The sequence below is a fragment of the Dendropsophus ebraccatus genome, chromosome 6 (assembly GCF_027789765.1).
Source record: "Dendropsophus ebraccatus isolate aDenEbr1 chromosome 6, aDenEbr1.pat, whole genome shotgun sequence".
NCBI lineage: Eukaryota > Metazoa > Chordata > Amphibia > Anura > Hylidae > Dendropsophus > Dendropsophus ebraccatus.
The window spans coordinates 131,778,656-131,798,769 of NC_091459.1; the positions used below are offsets into that span (position 1 = coordinate 131,778,656).

Sequence of the window (20,114 nt, forward strand, 5' to 3'; positions counted from 1 at the left end):
CCCGGAAGACGCCGATCAGGAGCCCGGGACAGGTGAGTAATGTACAAATACCTGCTCTGGACCCCTCGGCTACCTAGCTGAGGGGTCCAGGGCAGGTATTTACTATTTTGTGGGACTCTGATCGCCGTGCCACCGGCCCGATCGCCGTGAACGGCCGGCCGGCCGTTCACGGCGATCGGGCCGGTGGCACGGCGATCACCATTACTTTTTACAGTAATGGCGGTCGGTGCCGTCCTCGGACAGCACCGACCGCCATTTTTTTCCGGGTCATCGGGTCGCCGATGACCCGGAAAGGTTCCGATCGCCGCTATTGGCTGATCTGAATTGATCAGCCAATAGCGGCGATCGTAAGCACGGGGGGTGTTAACCACCCCCCGTGCCGTGAAGCTAAGATGGCCTGCTATGATTTATAGCAGGCCATCTTCCCCGACCGCTGTGTGTGAACACGCAGCGATCGGGGAAACATCGGGCGTAAATTTACGCCCTGATGCGCCAAGTACCAGGGCGCGAGGGCGTAAGTTTACGCCCGATGTCGTTAAGGGGTTAAAATCGCTCCATTCCCAGGCTTATAGCGCTTTTATCCTTTGGTCTATGGGGCTGTGTCAGGTGTCATTTTTTGCGCCATGATGTGTTCTTTCTATCGGTACCTTGATTGTGCATATATGACTTTTTGATCGCTTTTTATTACAATTTTTCTGGATTTGAGGAGACCAAAAATGCGCAATTTTGCACTTTGGGATTTTTTTGCGCTGACGCAGTTTACCGTTCGAGATCAGGAATGTGATTAATTAATAGTTCGGGCAATTACGCATGCGGCGATACCAAACATGTTTATTTATTTATTTACTTTTATTTATAACCTGGGAAAAGGGGGATGATTCAGACTTTTATTAGGGGAGGGGGCTTTTTATTAATAATGACACACTTATACTAAAAGCCCCTATAGGGTTAGGGTTATTCCCCCTGCGGTTAGGGTTATTCCCCCTAGGGGACTTCTAGTACAAGTGCATTGATCTCTCATAGAGATCTCTGCAGCATAGATATGCTGCAGAGATCCATGAGATAGGCACTCGTTTACTTCCGGCTGCTGCAGCCGGAAGTAAATGAGTGCCGAGCCGGGGACGGCGCCATCTTGGAGCGGTCCCTGGCCGGCTTCAGAAACGGAGATCGCTCCTCCGGGATAACATCCCGGAGGAGCGATCTCCTCCACTAGACACCAGGGATAAGCTGCGGCCGGTAATCAGATGCAGCTGTCATGTTTGACAGCTGCATCTGATTACTGTATTAGCGGGCACGGCGATCGGACCGTGCCCGCTAATACCTGCGGTCCCGGGCTACAAGCGGCACCCGGAACCGCCGCGGTTCAGAGCGGGGTCGCCGCGCGGCCCCGCTCTGAACGTCCTTAATGGCAACAGGGCGTAAATATACGCCCTTTGTCGTTAAGGGGTTAAAGAGTCACTGTCGTTAAATTTTGTTTTTGCAGAAATCAATAGTCCAGGAGATTTTAAGAAACTTTGTAATTGGGTTTATTAGACAAATATGCCATTATCTGCATGTAAAAAGCCTTTTCCCAGGCCCCCCTCCTCTTCTTTCTGTCATCCACTGCTCAGAATCAGGAAATCTCAACTGTTTTTTGATCAGCCGGATCTGTCTGTTCTATGAAGAGGGAAGGGTGAAGGAGCCAGATTAGCCAGCAGCAGAGAGCCCAGAACAAAGGATTGCACAGCGGGGGAGCTATTCAGAGCCCTATTCAGAGGTCAGAGAGGTCAGTGGTGACTGCCAGAGGAGATAGCCCGTGATGTGAATGTAAATTAACTCTTTGTTGTCCTGTTTTGCTGCCTCTACTTTCTCTCTCCATGGGAAAATCATAAAGACAGGGGGGAGAGCTTCAAACTGCTTTTTCATGATAAAAATTCATTTTTCGGCTAATAAAACCAATTACAAAGTTTCTTAAAATCGCCTGTACTATTGATTTCTGCAATAAAAATTTTAACGACAGTGACATTTTAAGGTAATTTTAGGCCTGGTCCTTAAGGGGTTAAAGTTTTGATGTTGGCATCTGATCACTGGAATAAGAGATCAGGAATAATAGCTAGGGGTAGGAAAGAAAGCTCACGGGTAGCATGGCCCAAATCTGCCGCTTTCTCATGGAGACCTTTTTAGACATTAGGGCCAGTTCACACGGAGCAAAAACAGTGAAATTCCGCAACTGAACTCTCCGCCCTGATATCCCGCCTGTTTAGGGCTCACATGCCTCCGATTCCATTGTTCTCCGCTCAAAGAATTCACATGTCAATTCTTTGAGCGGAAAGCGACTGAAGCGGAGACACGCATACATCTTTTATTTTATTTGACGGCTTTAAAAAAAAGTTAAACCTTTTTTTAAAAAAAACTAAAAATGTTCCACAAATTGCTCTATTACCCTTATGTTACCATGCGTGGCGATTGAACCATGGTCCAGAGCAGGATCTCGGCGTGACCTCGCTTTGACCCCTCCCCCAAGGGTGCAATGAACGGGTGTTAAAAATGTACCTGTCATAAAGACTTAACCCCATATGCGGTGGGTATTCATAGAGGCGACCCCTAGGAGATCAGAATGTGGATGCCTGAACAATCAGCTACAAACTGACTCAACACCGCGCCAGGTCCAGACTTGGTAACAGGTAAACATCAATGATCAACAAGGTGCTGACAGCCGGAACCCCCAGCCGATCAGCTGCTCAGCACCTGCAGTAGACAGATAACAGGGCTGGAAGCAGTTGTCTCTGTTCATTGTGTAGTGGCCGGACCTGGTTACTGTTTAGCTCAATGTACTGCTATACATTGAACAGAGACAAACTGCTTCCAGCTCCATTCACTGTGTACTGCAGGTGCTGAACAGCTGATCGGTGGGGGGTACCGGTTGTCAGCACCTTGTTGATCAGTGACTTATAAGCTATATTGAGAATAGCTCATCAGCTCAGAAAACCCCTTTAACCCTAAGTCATTTTAGTGCTTCAACTCAGATTCTATGCATCCCCTCCATGGTGCACTGCTCCATTCATTTCAGGGGGGTGAAACCACACCTGGGCTCTTTGCAAGTAATACAACACAGGTACTTCCTCCCTTATTTCTCTAGCCAATCACACCACAACATACTCCTCTCTGCTATGCCATAAAAGAGCTTTAGTGCACAGGACTAAACAGGTTGGAACTGAGCTAGGCCGATTATTTACACAGTAAAGAACTAAAGATGACACCTGGGGAGAGAAGAGGGTTACTGATGCACTGGGTTTGTGAGTTGAGATGTAAGCAGAAAGGAAAGAAACAGCAGCAGCAAGATGACAGCAAGGAAAGGGTTACACTGCATTGTTACTGTTGTTGCTGAGAAGCTAAAGAAAGAGGGAAGACTACACTGCAGCAGTAGATACTCTGATATTTTCACAAAGGAAGCTGCCCAGAAGTTAAAGTGACACTGTCCCACCCTTTTTGCATTATGACTTCTCTATATAGGTGTAAAGGGTAAATTTAGCAGTTTTCATACCTTATTTTAGATCATACGTTATGGTTCTTGTTCCAGCTATAAGTGATCTTTTATCATCTGCAGTTTGGCCCTGCCCACCGTGACACCATCACCGCATAGGCCCTGCTCCCTTAGCACCCATTGGTATGGGCCAACCTAGAGGGAGTGGGGCCTAGACCTTTAGGCTGGCCTGTTCCAATGGTTGTCAAGGGACGGGGCCTATGCGTCGATGGCGTCACAGGGGTGGGGCCAACTGTGGCATTGTGGGCGGGGCTAAGTGATGCTTCAGCCTTTAAGCTCCACCCAGATATCACAAACCGCAGATGATAAAAAAATCATCTTTTACTGGAACAAGCACCATGAGGTATGATATAAAAATAAGGTATGAGAACTGCTAAATTTACCCTTTACACCTGTGAAGAGAAGTCAGAATGCAAAAAGGGGATGACAGTGTCACTTTAAAGGGTGAATAGACATGAGAAGGAAGTCTTGATTTAACTTTGATAAAAAGTGCAGATCATCTTCTAAAGGCATACAGAATTACGGACTGCAGGGTACACACTTCAGGTTCTTTGGGGTTCTGTCTACTTATCCTCCACATAGCATATGGTATTATACATATGGTATCTCCACCTTGACTTCCTGTAAGCTGTTACTAGAGACAGATTTTCTCTGACAACAGGCAGTAGATAGCAGATTTCATGGCTAGGGAATAATCTCAAATCGGATCTGCAGCTGCAAACATATAGTTACACTGATCTCTGCAGCAGATCCCTCATGTGTGAATGTAGTCTTAAAGTGTCACTGTCGTGAATTTTTTATTTTTTTTTGCAGAAATCAATAGTCCAGGTGATTTTAAGAAACTTTGTAATTAGGTTTATTAGCTAAAAAATGCATTTTTATCATAAAAAAGCAGTTTGAAGCTCTCCCCCTTGTCTTCATTGTTCTCCTATGGAGAGAGCTAAAGAAAAGACCAAAACAGGACAACAAAGAGTTAATCTACAAATCCCTCACCCATTATCTCTTCTGCCCATCACCACTGACCTGTCTGAGCTCAGATTACAGCTGTCACCCAGCTCCGTGCCTGTAATCCTCTGTTATCTGCTTTCTGCTGCCGGCTAACTCCCTCCTTCCTCCTCCCCCCTCCCCTCTCCCTAGATCAGACAGGGTACGACTCATGCAACAAGTCACAATTTTCAGATTTTTTGCAGTGGATGAAAAAGAGGAAGGAGGGGGGGACCTGGGAAAAGGCTTTTTACATGCAGATAATGGCAGATTTGGCTAATAAACCCAATTACAAAGTTTCTTAAAATCGCCTGGACTACTGATTTCTGCCAAAAAAAAAAAAAAAAACACAACAGTGACTCTTTAACCCTTAGACGACCCTGGACGTAGGGTTACGTCATGGAAGTCTGTCCCCAGACGACCCATGACGTAACCTTACGTCCTGGGTGTTTTTCCCGCTATGAAGCGCGCTCTGGAGCGGAGCGCGCTTCATAGCAGGTGGGGGCCGGCTGCAATCAGCAGCCGGGACCTCACCGGTAATGACACGCTGCAGCGATCGCGCTGCCGCGTGTCATTAACCCCTTAAACGCCGCGATCACGGCGCGACCGCGGCGTTTAAGTGTAAGTGACAGGGGGAGTCCCCTGTCACTTACTGATCGGGACCCCCGCAATGTGACTGCGGGGGTCCCGATCGTTGAAACGGACCGCCGGAGGTCTCTCACCTGCCTCCGTGCGGTCCGATCGGCGATCTGCTACACTGAGCCTGCACAGGCAGGCTCAATGAGCAGATCGCCGATAACACTGATCAATGCTATGCCCAGGGCCGGCTCCAGCTTTTTGTGGGCCCTTGGGCGACAGAGCCTCAGCGGGCCCCTTTGAGGAGCAAATCATGGAGATACAGGCGAGGAAAGATTTGCAGCAGAAGAAACATGCAGCTGCTGCATATCTTTCTCCTCCTGTATCTCCTGATCTCTGCAGTAGTCAGGACTCTGGAGGAGTCAGACACAGTGACAGGATTATATATATATATCATGCTGGTGCTGCTAGTGTTCTCTAGTATACAGCTCGTTCTGTGTGTGTTTGTGTGTGTGTGTGTGTGTGTGTGTGTGTGTGTGTATATACATACACACACACACACAGAGCAGGAGCTGTATACTAGAGAACTAGCAGCACCAGCATTATATATATATATATATATATATATATATTTATTTATTTATAATATGAACATGGTGAGACCTCTAGTTCTCCTATATACAGGCCCTGCAGTGATATATATATATATATATATATACACACACACACACACACACACACACACACACACACACACACACTGTATATCACTGCAGGGCCTGTATATAGGAGAACTAGAGGTCTCACCATGTTCATATGATAGATAGGAGATAGGGAAATAGATAGATAGATAGATAGGAGATAGATAGATAGGAGATAGATAGATAGATAGATAGATAGGAGATAGATAGGAGATAGATAGGAGATAGATAGGAGATAGATAGGAGATAGATAGATAGATAGATAGGAGATAGATAGATAGATAGATAGATAGATAGGAGATAGATAGATAGGAGATAGATAGATAGGAGATAGATAGATAGATAGATAGATAGATAGATAGATAGATAGGAGATAGATAGATAGGAGATAGATAGATAGATAGATAGGAGATAGATAGGAGATAGATAGGAGATAGATAGGAGATAGATAGATAGATAGATAGATAGGAGATAGATAGATAGATAGATAGGAGATACAGATATCTAGTTGTTTTGTGTATAGAGGTCCTGCTGTAATATATATATATATATATATATATATATATATATATATATATATATACTGCTGTAATAGATATATATATATTACAGCAGGACCTCTATACACAAAACAAGTAGAAGAACCAGCACATACAGGACACTTAGTTTGCAGAGCCTACCTGCTGCCCTCTATCAGGTCATGTGTCCGATCACATGACCCGTGACATCATCAAAGGTCCTTCAGACTCAAAGGTCCTCTTTCCTACTCGGCTGTAGGGAAGGTTTGTGATGGAAGACAGGTGCTCGGGGGCCCCAGTATGGATCGGCGGGCCCCTAACTGTCACATGCGGCCTCTAGGGGCCCAGTCCCCTTTGTTACTACACTTTTTTTTCTTTTTTACTAACAAAAAAAATGTAGTAACAAACGGGAGTGGGCCCCTAGAGGAGCTGGGGGCCCCGGCATTTGCCCTACTTAGCCGGGTGCTGACGCCGGCCCTGGCTATGCCTATGGCATAGCATTCATCAGTGTAGAAATCTAAGTATTGTATGTACAAGTCCCCCAAAGGGACTTCAAAAGTGTAAAAAAAAAAAGTTCAAAACACTAACACACAACCCCAAAACCCCTCCCCCAATAAAAGTCTAAATCACCCCCCTTTCCCATTATATAAATAAAACATATAAAAATAAATAAACAAATAAACATATAATATACCGTAGCGCGCGGAATTGTCAGATCTATTAAAATATAACAAGCGTCATTGTGACCGGTAAACGGCGTACACGAAAAGAGGGGAAAAAGTGCGCAGATTACCGATTTTATGTTACATTATATATTAAAAAAAAATCAATAAAAAGTGATCAAAACGTCCGATCTTCACAAATATGGTATTAATAAAAACTAGAGATCATGGCGGAAAAAATGACACCCCATACAGCCCCGTAGGTGAAAAAATAAAACCGTTATAAGCGTCACAATAGTCCCATTTTATTAATATTTAATTGGCAAAAAAAAGGATTTCATAAAAAAAAAATATATATAACATTAGAGAATCTGTGTAACCTGCATATGGTTGTGTTCGGACTGACCTATAGAATAATAGTGTCATGTCGCTGTTACCATATAGTGCATCACGTAGACACAGGAACCCCCCAAACGTTACCATATTGCATTCTTTTTTACGATTTCACCTATTTATATCTTCATAAATAATATATTTGGAATTCAATCATACATGTTATGGTAAAATGAATGACGCCATTACACAGTACAACTATTCCTGTAAAAAACAAGCACTTACATGGGTCGTAGATAGAAAACTGAGAGTGGTAGAGCTCTTAGAAGGGGGGGAGGGAAAAACGAAAACACTAAGATCAAAATTTGCGCGGTCCACTGGGTCATTTTGGGCCTGGTCCTCAAAGGGTTAAAGGGCTTGTCCAGCGAAAAAAAAATTCTTTCAAATCTACTGGTGTCAGAAAGTTATATAAATTAGTATTTTACTTCTATTTAAAAAGTCTTTCCATACTTATCAGCTGCTGTATGTCCTGCATGAAGTGTTGTTTTATTTAAATTCACAAACAGTGCTCTCTGCTGACAAGACCCATAAAAAAACCTCTCCTGCTCTGGACAGTTCCTGTCTCAGCCAGAGATGTCAGCAGAGAGCACTGTGTGTGAATGTAGACAAAACCACACATCATGCAGGACATACAGCAGCTGATAAGTATGGGAAGACTTGCGATTTTTAAAAAGAAGTAAATTACAAATCTGTATAACTTTCTGACACCAGTTGTTTGAAAGAATTTTTTTTTTATGCTGGACAACCCCTTTAAGTAATTCACAAATGAACACAGGTAAAAACCTCACTTACTTGCGATTGGTTTCTTTCCTTTCAATCAACCCGGAACCTTCTAATGATATTCCAGCGAACAATCCCCGTGACTTGCAGTAGGTGTAGACGGCGGCTGAACTTCTAATGGCGACATCTCCCTCCAGATTTCTAGAAGAACGGTTACACGATAAGTAACAAGCATTGCATAGAAGTAATGGTGATAACCTATCCTGCTGGGTCTTCCCGCAGAACACCAAACCAATTGTGAAAAAAGTGACAAAAATGCAGTAACAATAGTCAATTTCCGTTCATATAACTCTTCTTTAGATGTGAAGAACGTCACTCACTCTGGAGGATCCACCATCTATTGCTATGTAATTCTGTATTCCCCCTGTTGTATCAATGCTTACTGTTGGGTTTACCAATAGATTACAGGTGACTGTGGGGACACCATGTTTACATTAGAGGGTTGGAGCATTTTCCACGAAAAGGGTTTCACCATATGGTCATGCAACTTTTGGCATTTGTTTGGTCAACTGATCTATAAGGCATATGCAGTAAGCTGGTGAAACTCCATGGGGTATGTTTTATGGGAACTCCATGGGGTAATGTTTCACTCTGGGCTGTCTTACACTCAAAACATTCAATCCCTTTCATGTTCCTGTCACCTGCACTTGAAAAAAAATCCCTAAAATCCGTCCCTTCCTTACTGTTGAATCCGCCAAAAGTCTCATTGTCGCTTTGATTTATTCCTGACTTGACTACTGCAATTCCTTACGAATCGGCCTTCTTTCCCCTTAAACTCTCCCCTTTCCAGTCCACTCATAATGCAGCAGCAAGACTGATCTCCCTGTCCAGTTATTACATTGATGCCTCCCCCCTGTGCCAGTTATTACATCAACACATCCCCCTGTACCAGTTATTACATTGATGCCTCCCCCTGTGCCAGTTATTACATCAACACATCCCCCTGTACCAGTTATTACATTGATGCCTCCCCCTGTGCCAGTTATTACATCAACACATCCCCCTGTACCAGTTATTACATTGATGCCTCCCCCTGTGCCAGTTATTACATCAACACATCCCCCTGTACCAGTTATTACATTGATGCCTCCCCCTGTGCCAGTTATTACATCAACACATCCCCCTGTACCAGTTATTACATTGATGCCTCCCCCTGTGCCAGTTATTACACTGATGCCTCCCCCTGTGCCAGTTATTACACTGATGCCTCCCCCTGTGCCAGTTATTACATCAACACATCCCCCTGTACCAGTTATTACACTGATGCCTCCCCCCTGTCCTCCACCCTGTGCCAATTACACTGATGCCTCACCCTGTGCCAGTTATTACATCAACACATCCCCCTGTACCAGTTATTACATTGATGCCTCCCCGTGCCAGTTATTACACTGATGCCTCCACCCTGTGCCAGTTATTACATCGATGCCTCCCCCCGTGCCAGTTATTACACTGATGCCTCCACCCTGTGCCAGTTATTACATCGATGCCTCCCCCCGTGCCAGTCACTACAGTGATGCCTCCCCCTGGGCCCATCACTACACCAATGCCTCCCTCCTGCGCCAGTGACTACACCAATGCCTCCCCCTTGTTCCAGTGACTACACCAATGCCTCCCCCTTGTTCCAGTGACTACACCAATGCCTCCCCCTTGTTCCAGTGACTACACCAATGCCTCCCCCTTGTTCCAGTGACTACACCAATGCCTCCCCCTTGTTCCAGTGACTACACCAATGCCTCCCCCTTGTTCCAGTGACTACACCAATGCCTCCCCCTTGTTCCAGTGACTACACCAATGCCTCCCCCTTGTTCCAGTGACTACACAGATGCCTTTCCCTGGGCCAGTCACTACACAGATGCCTTCCCCCTGGGCCAGTCCCTACAATGAAGCCCCCCCCCCCCCCTTCCCATGCCAGTCACTACACTGATGCCTCCCCCTATGCTAGTCAATATAAAGATGCCTCACCCTGTACCAGTCACTACATCAATGCTTCCCACTGTGCCAGTCACTACACTGATGCCACCTGTGCCTATCCTTAAAACAAAGCCTCCCCCCTGTTCTAGTCACTACACAGATGTCTCTCCCCTTATGCCAGTCACTACACCGAAGCCTACCCCTGTACCAGTCACTACACCGAAGCCTCCCCCTGTACCAGTCACTACACCGAAGCCTCCCCCTGTGCCAGTCACTACACCGAAGCCTACCCCTGTACCAGTCACTACACCGAAGCCTCCCCCTGTACCAGTCACTACACCGAAGCCTACCCCTGTACCAGTCACTACACCGAAGCCTCCCCCTGTACCAGTCACTACACCGAAGCCTCCCCCTGTACCAGTCACTACACTGAAGCCTCCCCCTGTACCAGTCACTCCATCGATGCCTCCCCCTGTACCAGTCACTACACCAATGCCTCCCCCTGTACCAGTCACTACACAGAAGCCTTCCCCTGTACCAGTCACTACACCAATGCCTTCCCCCTGTACCAGTCACTACACCGAAGCCTCCCCCTGTACCAGTCACTCCATCGATGCCTCCCCCTGTACCAGTCACTACACCAATGCCTCCCCCTGTGCCAGTCACTACACTGAAGCCTCCCCCTGTGCCAGTCACTACACCGAAGCCTCCCCCTGTACCAGTCACTCCATCGATGCCTCCCCCTGTACCAGTCACTACACAGAAGCCTTCCCCTGTACCAGTCACTACACCAATGCCTTCCCCCTGTACCAGTCACTACACCGAAGCCTCCCCCTGTACCAGTCACTCCATCGATGCCTCCCCCTGTACCAGTCACTACACCAATGCCTTCCCCCTGTGCCAGTCACCTGGGCTTTATGCTCTGCTAATGGCCCCTAACATCCTCCATAATCCGCACCTCTCACTCCCTCCTTCAGGACTTTACCTGTGCTGCACCAGTTCTATAGAATGCATTAACCAAAGAAAGTCAGACTCGCACACACTCCAAGCCCTTAGAGCTGTACATACAGGCATTGGTTGGTGACTCGTTCACCCACCTCTACCCACGCTGTCCTATTTATAAAGATGGCCGGACCATTGTAGCAATATAGCCGCCTGTGGTCTCCAACCCTCAAAGTCTGTAAGCTTTTGCGAGCAGGGTCCTTACTCCTCATGTATGGCTTGATGGCTACATGTGAATATCCGATTTCTGTTTATGTATGTACCCACAAAATTATAGTGCTGCGGAATAGGTTGCCGCTTTATAAATAATAATCTTATTCCAAAGGTTATCTATGGCATTCTTCCCGCAGTACGGGCTCCATGAGGAATCTGACTGATGCACAGGACATCCCATGTGCACAGGTGCCTGCCAGCAATGTATGGGAGTGTGCTCGTAGGGCGCTGATCAGAGAGCTTCTAGACATTTGTCAAAGTAGACCTAAATCTTATCATCCACCAGATGTGGTTGAAAAGTACCTGTTGTGTAAAGGCCAAAAGGACAATAAGAACGATGTCTGTATTGCTAAATTAATTGGGACCCCTGCCTATCCGATCAGATGTTCCCTCTCCAGGAGACTTCCAGAGGTGAACAAGGAGCGTAAATTTTCTTTCAACAGAGAAACATCAAACATTTCCACATCTTCTGCAATGGGCATCATTGGGTCCACATGTTGGCTGGTTACCCCCAAAAGGCATCAGATGAAAGGTGGAGGGTTTCTGTAAAAGACTTTAGTCTAGTGTCGAGCGGAGCTGTCAAACTGTTCGGCAATGTTCTCCAACCAAACATCTGCCATTGGATTAACCGCGGCTGCAGAAGTTGGATGTCGCCCTAGGGTTGCCAGAAAAGCATGGATACAGCCTATGGACTATGGATGTAGCCATGTGTTCCAGCACTCGCTAGAACATCAAACTTCTGCTGCCATGGGGAATCAAATACTGAATGTTCAGGTCCAGAGAAAGTTATGGAATGGTTTGACAGGTCCACTCAACACTACTTTACTGGCATCAAGTGTCACTTTGCCAAGACCACCCAATAGGATATAGTAATACCTTGGTTCTGAAACTTCTCAAGTCAAACAATTCAGTTCTTAACCAGTATTTCCAATGACATTTTGCTTTAGAAGTCAACCACTTGCTCAGTTCTCAACCACTTAGTAACCGGTCTTACGTAAGCGTTTGTAGCTTGTTTTGCCGTATTGCTATCTAAAGTTTAGGGGGTTTAGAAGCCTGAACTGCGATAGAACTGTGCAAGTGTTCGGACCTGAGACTACTCACAATTTTTGGGTGTTGGATATTCAGAAGTGGTCTTCCCTACATGCTCTATGTATATCTTGTTTTATTCCTTTTAAATGGGTATTCAGCTCACACTAACGCTGCTGTCCTTGGGGGAGAATATGACGACCAGTATATTCTTACCTCACTGCGCTTTCACCCTCACTGCGCTTTCACCCGTGTCCTCTTACGTCATCCTTTGGTCTAGGCTGAATCTCCGCGATAAACTGGTCCCAAGGGTGACAGCCTGCTCAGCCAATCACTGGCTCCAGAGGTGTCCTGTCTCAGTCAGTGATTGGCTGAGCGGGCTGTCACTGCCAGATGAGTAGGACACCGGGGAAGCGTGGAGAGGTAAGATTACAGTATTTGTTATGTTCTCTCCAAGGGTAGCCACATATCAAAAGTTTAATAGGAGCGGAAAATCCTTTTAACTTATGTCAATGAGGTAAGCTAACACAGGGTGACTAACATGAGCCAAAGCCGCAATCTTGAATGAAATGACAGCAAATGTATTCTGATTGGCAGGAAAATAGGTCCCATTGTTCAACACTCTTACCTCCCAAGAGGTCCGATAGCCACCGTGAAATTTCCTCCTAGGGTTAAGTTACCTCCTTTGGCAAAAGCTTCAACTGCCCTTTTGTGGTTCAGGATAATAACTAAATCGGAAACCTGTTATAAGGAAGGATCATACACAGACTTTAGTATACAGATAACCGAATGGTTGTTCAGTTCTTTTAGGCAGCAAATTTCTATACCACTTCTAGTATTGAAAGGTTGTTATGTCTGTGCCTGATAATTCATCAGTGCCGCCCTCTAGGGTGAAGTTACAACCTCTTATGCTTTTGGCTTTAATATTTCACTCCAAGTTTTTCAGAGTTCTTTTGTCTTTGCCTTAGTCATCCATTCCAATTTTTTAGCTCCCCCTGCACTTACCATTGCTCTCGCCTTGTTGCTAATTGTGTCTGCTGTGTTTTGATGAATAGGTCTCTCCTCCTCTTCCTGGACCTATGAGCTTTGCGTCCAGGACTTGGTTTTCCTTAGGTCCCAGTCACACTACAGAATCGGCACCAAGATTCCGTGCGGAACCCCCCCACGCTGAATTGGCAAAGAATCCTGCCTTCTATGAGCTTGAATGGGAGGGCTTGCGTGCCTCCGCTCAAAGAATTAACATGTCAATTCTTTCAGTTCCACACAGAATCTAGGCGCTGATACCGTTGTGTGAATGGGGGCCTTATAGGCATCTCTCTTCCTTCAGTCTGGGCTCTTGATAGCTTTGTTCAGCTAGATCCAGCTTTTTGCCATGCAGTCTGTATTTCTAGTATCCTGACCTTCTACCTGGTTTTGTGACTGTGCCTTTGTCTGTCACCATTGTATCTTGTTTGTCCTCTCTGTGCTAACCCAGCCTGTTTGACCATCTCATTCTATTTAGTCTTTTTGTCCTTTGTCCTTGTTTTGTCTGTCTTCTTGCACTTATTTAAGAGAAGCGACTGTCACTCAATTGTGGACGGTCATTTAGGACCTGTTCTGCAAGTAGGAAGGGACAGTGTGGGGGGTGCTAGCCTTAGGCCCACTTGTCCTGTCTCTTTGTACCCTGGGGCCCTGACAGTTGTATTGCAGGTAACAAAAACCTACACAAATTGGAATATTCAAACAAATCTATACGGTCTGAAAAACACTGTAAAGAGGTAGTGTTGTTTTTTTTTTTTAACATAGGGGCTGTGATTGCAAACAGTTTTGCAATATACTCTCTTTACTGTTTTTTTTTTAGTTGTGCTGAGACTAACAATTCCTTCCACACTTGTTATTATCCATTTAGTCTCCTGTCCCCAGTTCTGAGCTGCTGCTTTCTGCTGAAGACACAAAAATCTGTGTGTGAGCTTTTCTCTCTGTCTCCCCCTCCTGCCCCCTCTCTTCTGAGATGGCTGGCATGTCCCTGGCAGGTTTTATCTGCAACATTGTAGCTGCTTTGTAATGCTGGGAGGGTTCAACTGAGGTCAAGTTGCTGATGAACTGATTAATCCTCCCAACATTACAAAATTGTTACAAATTTACAGATCAGCCATCTCTGAAGAGAGGGGGGAGGAGGGGGAGACGGACATTAAAGCTCACACACAGATTTTTGTGTTTTCAGCAGAAAGCAGCAGCTCAGAACTGGGGGAAGGAGACTGAATATATGATAGCAAGCATGGAAGGAATTGTTAGTCTAACCATGGGCAGCGACATATGAAAAGTTATATTTGAGCAGAATACCCATTTATATTTATATTAGACCTTTCACTAGTGGAATAGTAACACCCGGTATTCATATATAGATTTTTAGGAAAAAATAATTGTACAATATAAAGTTCTAAGAAAAGAAGTTCTATTTTTTTTTTAATTTAATTGAGAATATGTAGAGTATTAAAGGAGAAGTCCGGCAAAAGTTTTTATCAAAGTATTGCATTGCCCCTCAAAAGTTATACAAATCATCAATATACACTTATTACGGAAAATGCTTATAAGGTGCTTTTTTCCCAGCACTTACTGCATCATGGCTTCACTTCCTGGATAACATGGTGATGTCACTTCCTGGATAACATGGTGATGTCACAAACCGACTCCCAGAGCTGTGCGGGCTGTGGCTGCTGGAGAGGATGATGGCAGGGGGATGCTCAGTGTCCTTCCAGTTCCCTGTGTCCCTCAGTGTCCCCCTGCCATCATCCTCTCCAGCAGTCACAGCCCGCACAGCTCTGGGAGTCGGGTCGTGACATCACCATTTTATCCAGGAAGTGAAGCCTTGATGCAGTAGTAAGTGCAGGGAAAAAAGCACTTCCCGTAATAAGTGTATATTGGGGATTTGTATAACTTTTGGGGGGCAATACAATACTTAAATAAAATTTTTCACCAGACTTCTCCTTTAACTAAAACAAACATGTCAGAAGGGGTTCTCTGGACTGAAATGGTTGGCGCCCATGCCACTCCTGAACTGCTGATTGGAGGGTATGCAGGGTGCCCACACCCCACCCACCAATCAGAGAGTGATGGCCTATTCTGAATAGTCAGCAAGCCGGGTCGTCGGCAGGAGAGTCAGCGCAGTACCCGGGGTGAGACTGGTATTGTAGTAAGCCAGGCAAAGGCTCAAGGAAGGTGGCTTCAGAAGCAGGTTAGACAATCCGAGTCGGTAAAAGGACAGGATGGGCAGAAAGCATAACCAAAAGAACAGGCATAGTTCAGAATTAATGATCAGTCAGGAGAAGAGCAGAAACACAGCGTCGCTTGGAATGCACAAATGCAAAAACGCTTAGGCAGGAAGGAGCAGGCGGAGCTGGGTTTAATAGGTGCAGGTGGCTCTGGACTGGCAGACGGCAGTAGCAGGTGGAGACAAACTGCCTTGATAAATCTAGAAGAGTATCATAAGGTGACTAGAGTTGTCACTGCAGCAGAAAATGGAAGATTCTGGAAGACACAAACAGCCCCAGGACAAGCTTGGACCACAGCAGAGGGGCCAACAGGATGGTTCTGCTGGTAATACTGTAATACCAGGCCCAAAACCAGAATATAGAAAAAGACTAACATTTGAAAAGAAACTTCTAGTATAGTTCTAATAAAGAGTTGAAGAACTTGTTTCCTATTTCTGCAACTAATACAGAACAACCAAACAGCTATAACTACCTCGCAAACTGCACAAAAGGTCCATAAGCTGCATCTATCATTGCCTTGTTCCAGAAACAAAGGTTAAACCTTACAAAGTTCAATAAACTAAAAAAAACTTCAACAAAACTATTTATAAAAATTATGATGTTCTGAATGACTCAGCCGTCAAGTCTTCAATGGCTTCAATAGTCCAGCAAAATAAAGCAGTTAATATTTACAATACATTGCGAGGCCCGTACACTGTAACCATGTGGTCCGCGTTAGGTAAAACACAACTGTGGTATTCTAAATTTATATATATCCTTTGTTGCCTTTGTGAAGCTTAAGATTTTTTTCCCTTTGTGAAGAATTTTTATTTTTTTTCAGTTGCCACAAAACGTTATTACAGGAAAATAACAGCGCTGAAAACTAAATCAACCTGCTGATTGGATGCACCGACGGCGGGGGGCATGTGTATTACATAAACTTTACATCATTTGGAATTGTAACTATGAAAAAGTTAATATGGGGCTGAAACTGGGAAACTTAAAAATGTAAATAAAAATAAAAAAAAGTTTTATAGACAGAATTTTATAAAAATGGGTTAAAAGAGTCCAACATCAAAAGTGGAATGCTCTCTCTAAATGGACAGGGCATGTGAAATAGAGCATGTTTGCAATTGACATACTTTTTAAGTTATCATGCTATAAAACAAAGCTATACTTACTTGTATCTGGGTCCTGTCTCCTGAGGCTTTTGAGTCTTGTGCTGGTTAAGGTGTCCATCAATCAACTGACTGGTTTCTCTGTGCGCAGATGACCGGGACTTCCTGTGCTTAGTCTCTTTTTTTTTTTTTTTCAACCAGCAGAAGACTAAAATGATGCCTCCAGGAGACTGGACCTGGATACAAGTAAGTATAGCTTTGCTTAATAGCATGATAACTAAAAAAAAAAAAGAAAAAGAAAAAAAGAATGTGAATTGCAGACATGGTTTATTTCACATCCCCTGCAGATTTAGCCTTTTGAAGTTATGACAGTGACACTTTTGAGAAGGAATCGGTTGTATTTAGAAAATGGTTTATGCCGATTACAACGATACCTTACACATCCTTTTTTTGTTTTCCTAGACCCTTTATGAAAAATGTTCTTTAAATCATTGCTTCTTGACCTGTCAGGTGCTTAACGGTTGTTAAGATGGGAAAAGAAGTTGTCAGAGTTAGAGTAGAGTGATCATTATGCATTTGAATACCGGTGGTTAAACAAGTTGGATGCAGCCCTAGGGAGTCCTAGAAAACATGGATACAGCCATAGGCTACTCATGACGCAGGACATGTTCCCTCTTGGGGAGTACAGTTGCATCAATCATGTCATTAAAATGAATCCAGCAGAGGTAAAAGATAGCGGTACTCACCCAACATATCCTATTTTAATTGACTTCTAGTTCAGTCCATGTGGCATAACAGCAGTGGTACAATAACACAGCATGGGACGTTCCACATGGAGTGCCCCGAACTGTGTTCTTATCCCACTGCTGTTATGTCACATGGACTAAACTTCAATTAAAATAGGATTTGTTGGGCGAGTACTGCTATTTTAATTGACTTCTAGCTCAGTCCATGCAATATAGCAACAGTGCCATAAGAACACAGTTCGGGACACTCCGAGTGGAACGTCCTGTCCTGTGTACCACTGCTGTTATGATCCATGGAGTGAAGTGAAAGTCAATTGAATAAAATTGATTGGGTGAGTGCTGCTATCTTTTACTTCTGTTCCATTAATCATCAATATAAAACTGAACGATTTTGCCGAGTACCCCAATGTTGGAATCATGGCAGATGTCTTGCAATAGTATCAAGAGGAAGCTATAAGTACAATAGATGTTGGCTGACCATCTAGGGGGGGGGTTGCTCATGGGGCTCCATGTACAGGTATTCCTAGGGGGGAATAGCACCAGATATTACAATCCAAAAAGCATTCTTGGCATCACCAGTAAGGGCTACAATTGCTGAAAAATCCTGTAACTTATTTTATTGGCAACTCACCAATCATCTGTCAATCTACTAAGATATTCAACCATTTAATATTATTTGATACTTGTATTGAACTTCCGCACTTTACACTCCTTATAAATTAACTTATATAATCAACTCTTCACACCTAACTAAACACAGACGATGCATTCTCCGGTGTTATTTTTGGATGTATCAATAGTTTCAGGTTTCATGAGTGATATACAAAAATGATGTCCTTCAGGATTCATATCCAGTTCTTCTATATGGATATATCGGGGGTGTATTATGTATATAGTATAGATGTGATGAGTGCACCAGTCACAGATTTCCATCCCACCACTTCTGTGTTCATACTTGTGGTCAAGAGAACATTCTGCACCAAATGCTGAATTCCTGCTGTATGGACGGAGACGTTTGATGACTTGCCATGTGCCATGATAGGCTGATAAGGACAAAGACTTACATGTGGTCCAGGGATGTCTAGTTACACTCATTGACGCAAAAAACAAAAAAAAATAAAAAAAATTGTCAATGAGTTTAAGCGAATGCCTATATGTATTAGTACACTGTTTCATACAGTGTCAGGATCCGGTGACTTACTAAAGAGTACCGACGTGAACATAAGGATCAAAGATGTTGGATTTCAACTTGACTAATTTTTTTTCACATGCAACTAAGGGGTTGTCCGAGCTAACTTGATAGTTATTGATCCTGCCCGGCTGCGGGGGACATCTGAGTAATGTATACTTACCTGTCCTGCCCTCCCACCGCTGCCGAATCTCTGGCTTGTCCGAGATAAATCGATTGTTTATGACCCTGCTGGGGCCGAGAGGGATATATGACTAATGTATACCTACCTGCCCCACTCTCCCGCTGCTGCCGGATCTTGGGCTGCCGGTTTTCCACTGCTGTCAGTGTTTTAGAAACATTCTGTGGCATCCTGCTGTCTCCAGAAACAGCTGGTCAGCAGAGTCTCTATGCTGGGCGGCTATTTCTGGAGGGAGCAGAATGTCATTGGATGTTTCCAAAACACTGACAGCGTTGGAGAACAGGCCTCCCGAAAACTGTCAGTGGGGGAGGAGGACAGGTAAGTATTTATCCCGGACAACTCCTTGACAAGTGTCACTGTCTTTTTTTTTTTTTGCAGAAATCAATAGTAAAGGCGATTTTAAAAAACTTTATAATTGGGATTACTAGGCAAATATGCCATTATCTGCATTTAAAAAAAAGACTTTCCCCAGGTCCCCCCCCCCTCCCATTCATTGCTCATTATCAGGAAATCTTGACCCTTTTACATCCGTCCGTCAGGCCCTGTGTAACCTATGGAGGGGGGGGGGGGGGGGGGGGGGAATTAGTCACCAGCAGAGAACAAAGGATTACACAGCGGGACCTGTGTGAAAGCCGGTATTTAGAGGTCAGAGAGGTCAGTGCTGACTTCAGAGGAGATAGCCCGGTGATGTAGCTGTAAATTAACTCTTTGTTGTCCTGGTGCCTCATCTCCCTCCACCCCTCCCCACTCCATAGAAAACCATGAAGACAGAGGGGAGAGCTTTAAACTGCTATTTCATCTATTTCATGCTAAAAATGCATTTTTCGGCTAATAAACCCAATTACAAAGTTTCTTAAAATCACATGTACTATTGATTTCTGAAAAAAAAAAAAAAATTAACAGTGACACTTTTAAAGGTAGAGATGAGCAAACCTGCTGAGGTTTTGGTTCGTATGAACCTGAACTCTCAGCTTCTGATTCCCGCTGTCTGCCCGCTCCATGGATACAGCCGGAGGACCGCTTGGAAAACTGGGATACAGCCTATGGCTATGGTTGTATCCCAGTTTTCCAGGCGGTCCTCCGGCTGTATCCACCCGCTCCACGGAGCGGGCAGACAGCGGGAATCAGACGCCGAGAGTTCAGGTTCATACAAACCCGAACAGTATATTTGCTTATTTTATTATTTTTAAAGTTTTTTTTTATTTTTAAGCTCACCACAAAAGATAATTATGAAACTAAAGTGATTACATTGCTGTAATGTCCCCATTCTCCACTAGCTACTTACGTAGAGAGCAGTGGGTAATAAGAGAGACCCTGCAGGTTGCCATTATAAGGAAGACTTCATAGGTGATATATTAAAT

At 44.5% G+C, this 20,114-nt stretch overlaps 1 protein-coding gene across 1 annotated transcript in view; it reads right to left on the bottom strand.

Annotated features, from left to right (window-relative positions):
• The window catches only part of SH3YL1 (SH3 and SYLF domain containing 1), a 79,435-nt gene that overhangs the window by 39,798 nt on the left and 19,523 nt on the right, over positions 1-20,114 (bottom strand). The window contains exons 5-6 of the mRNA XM_069973039.1: positions 12,918-13,030; positions 8,150-8,278 (exon numbers count right to left, since the gene is read on the bottom strand). Coding sequence (XP_069829140.1) covers positions 8,150-8,278; positions 12,918-13,030 — 242 coding nt within the window. The remainder of the gene's footprint in view (positions 1-8,149; positions 8,279-12,917; positions 13,031-20,114) is intronic.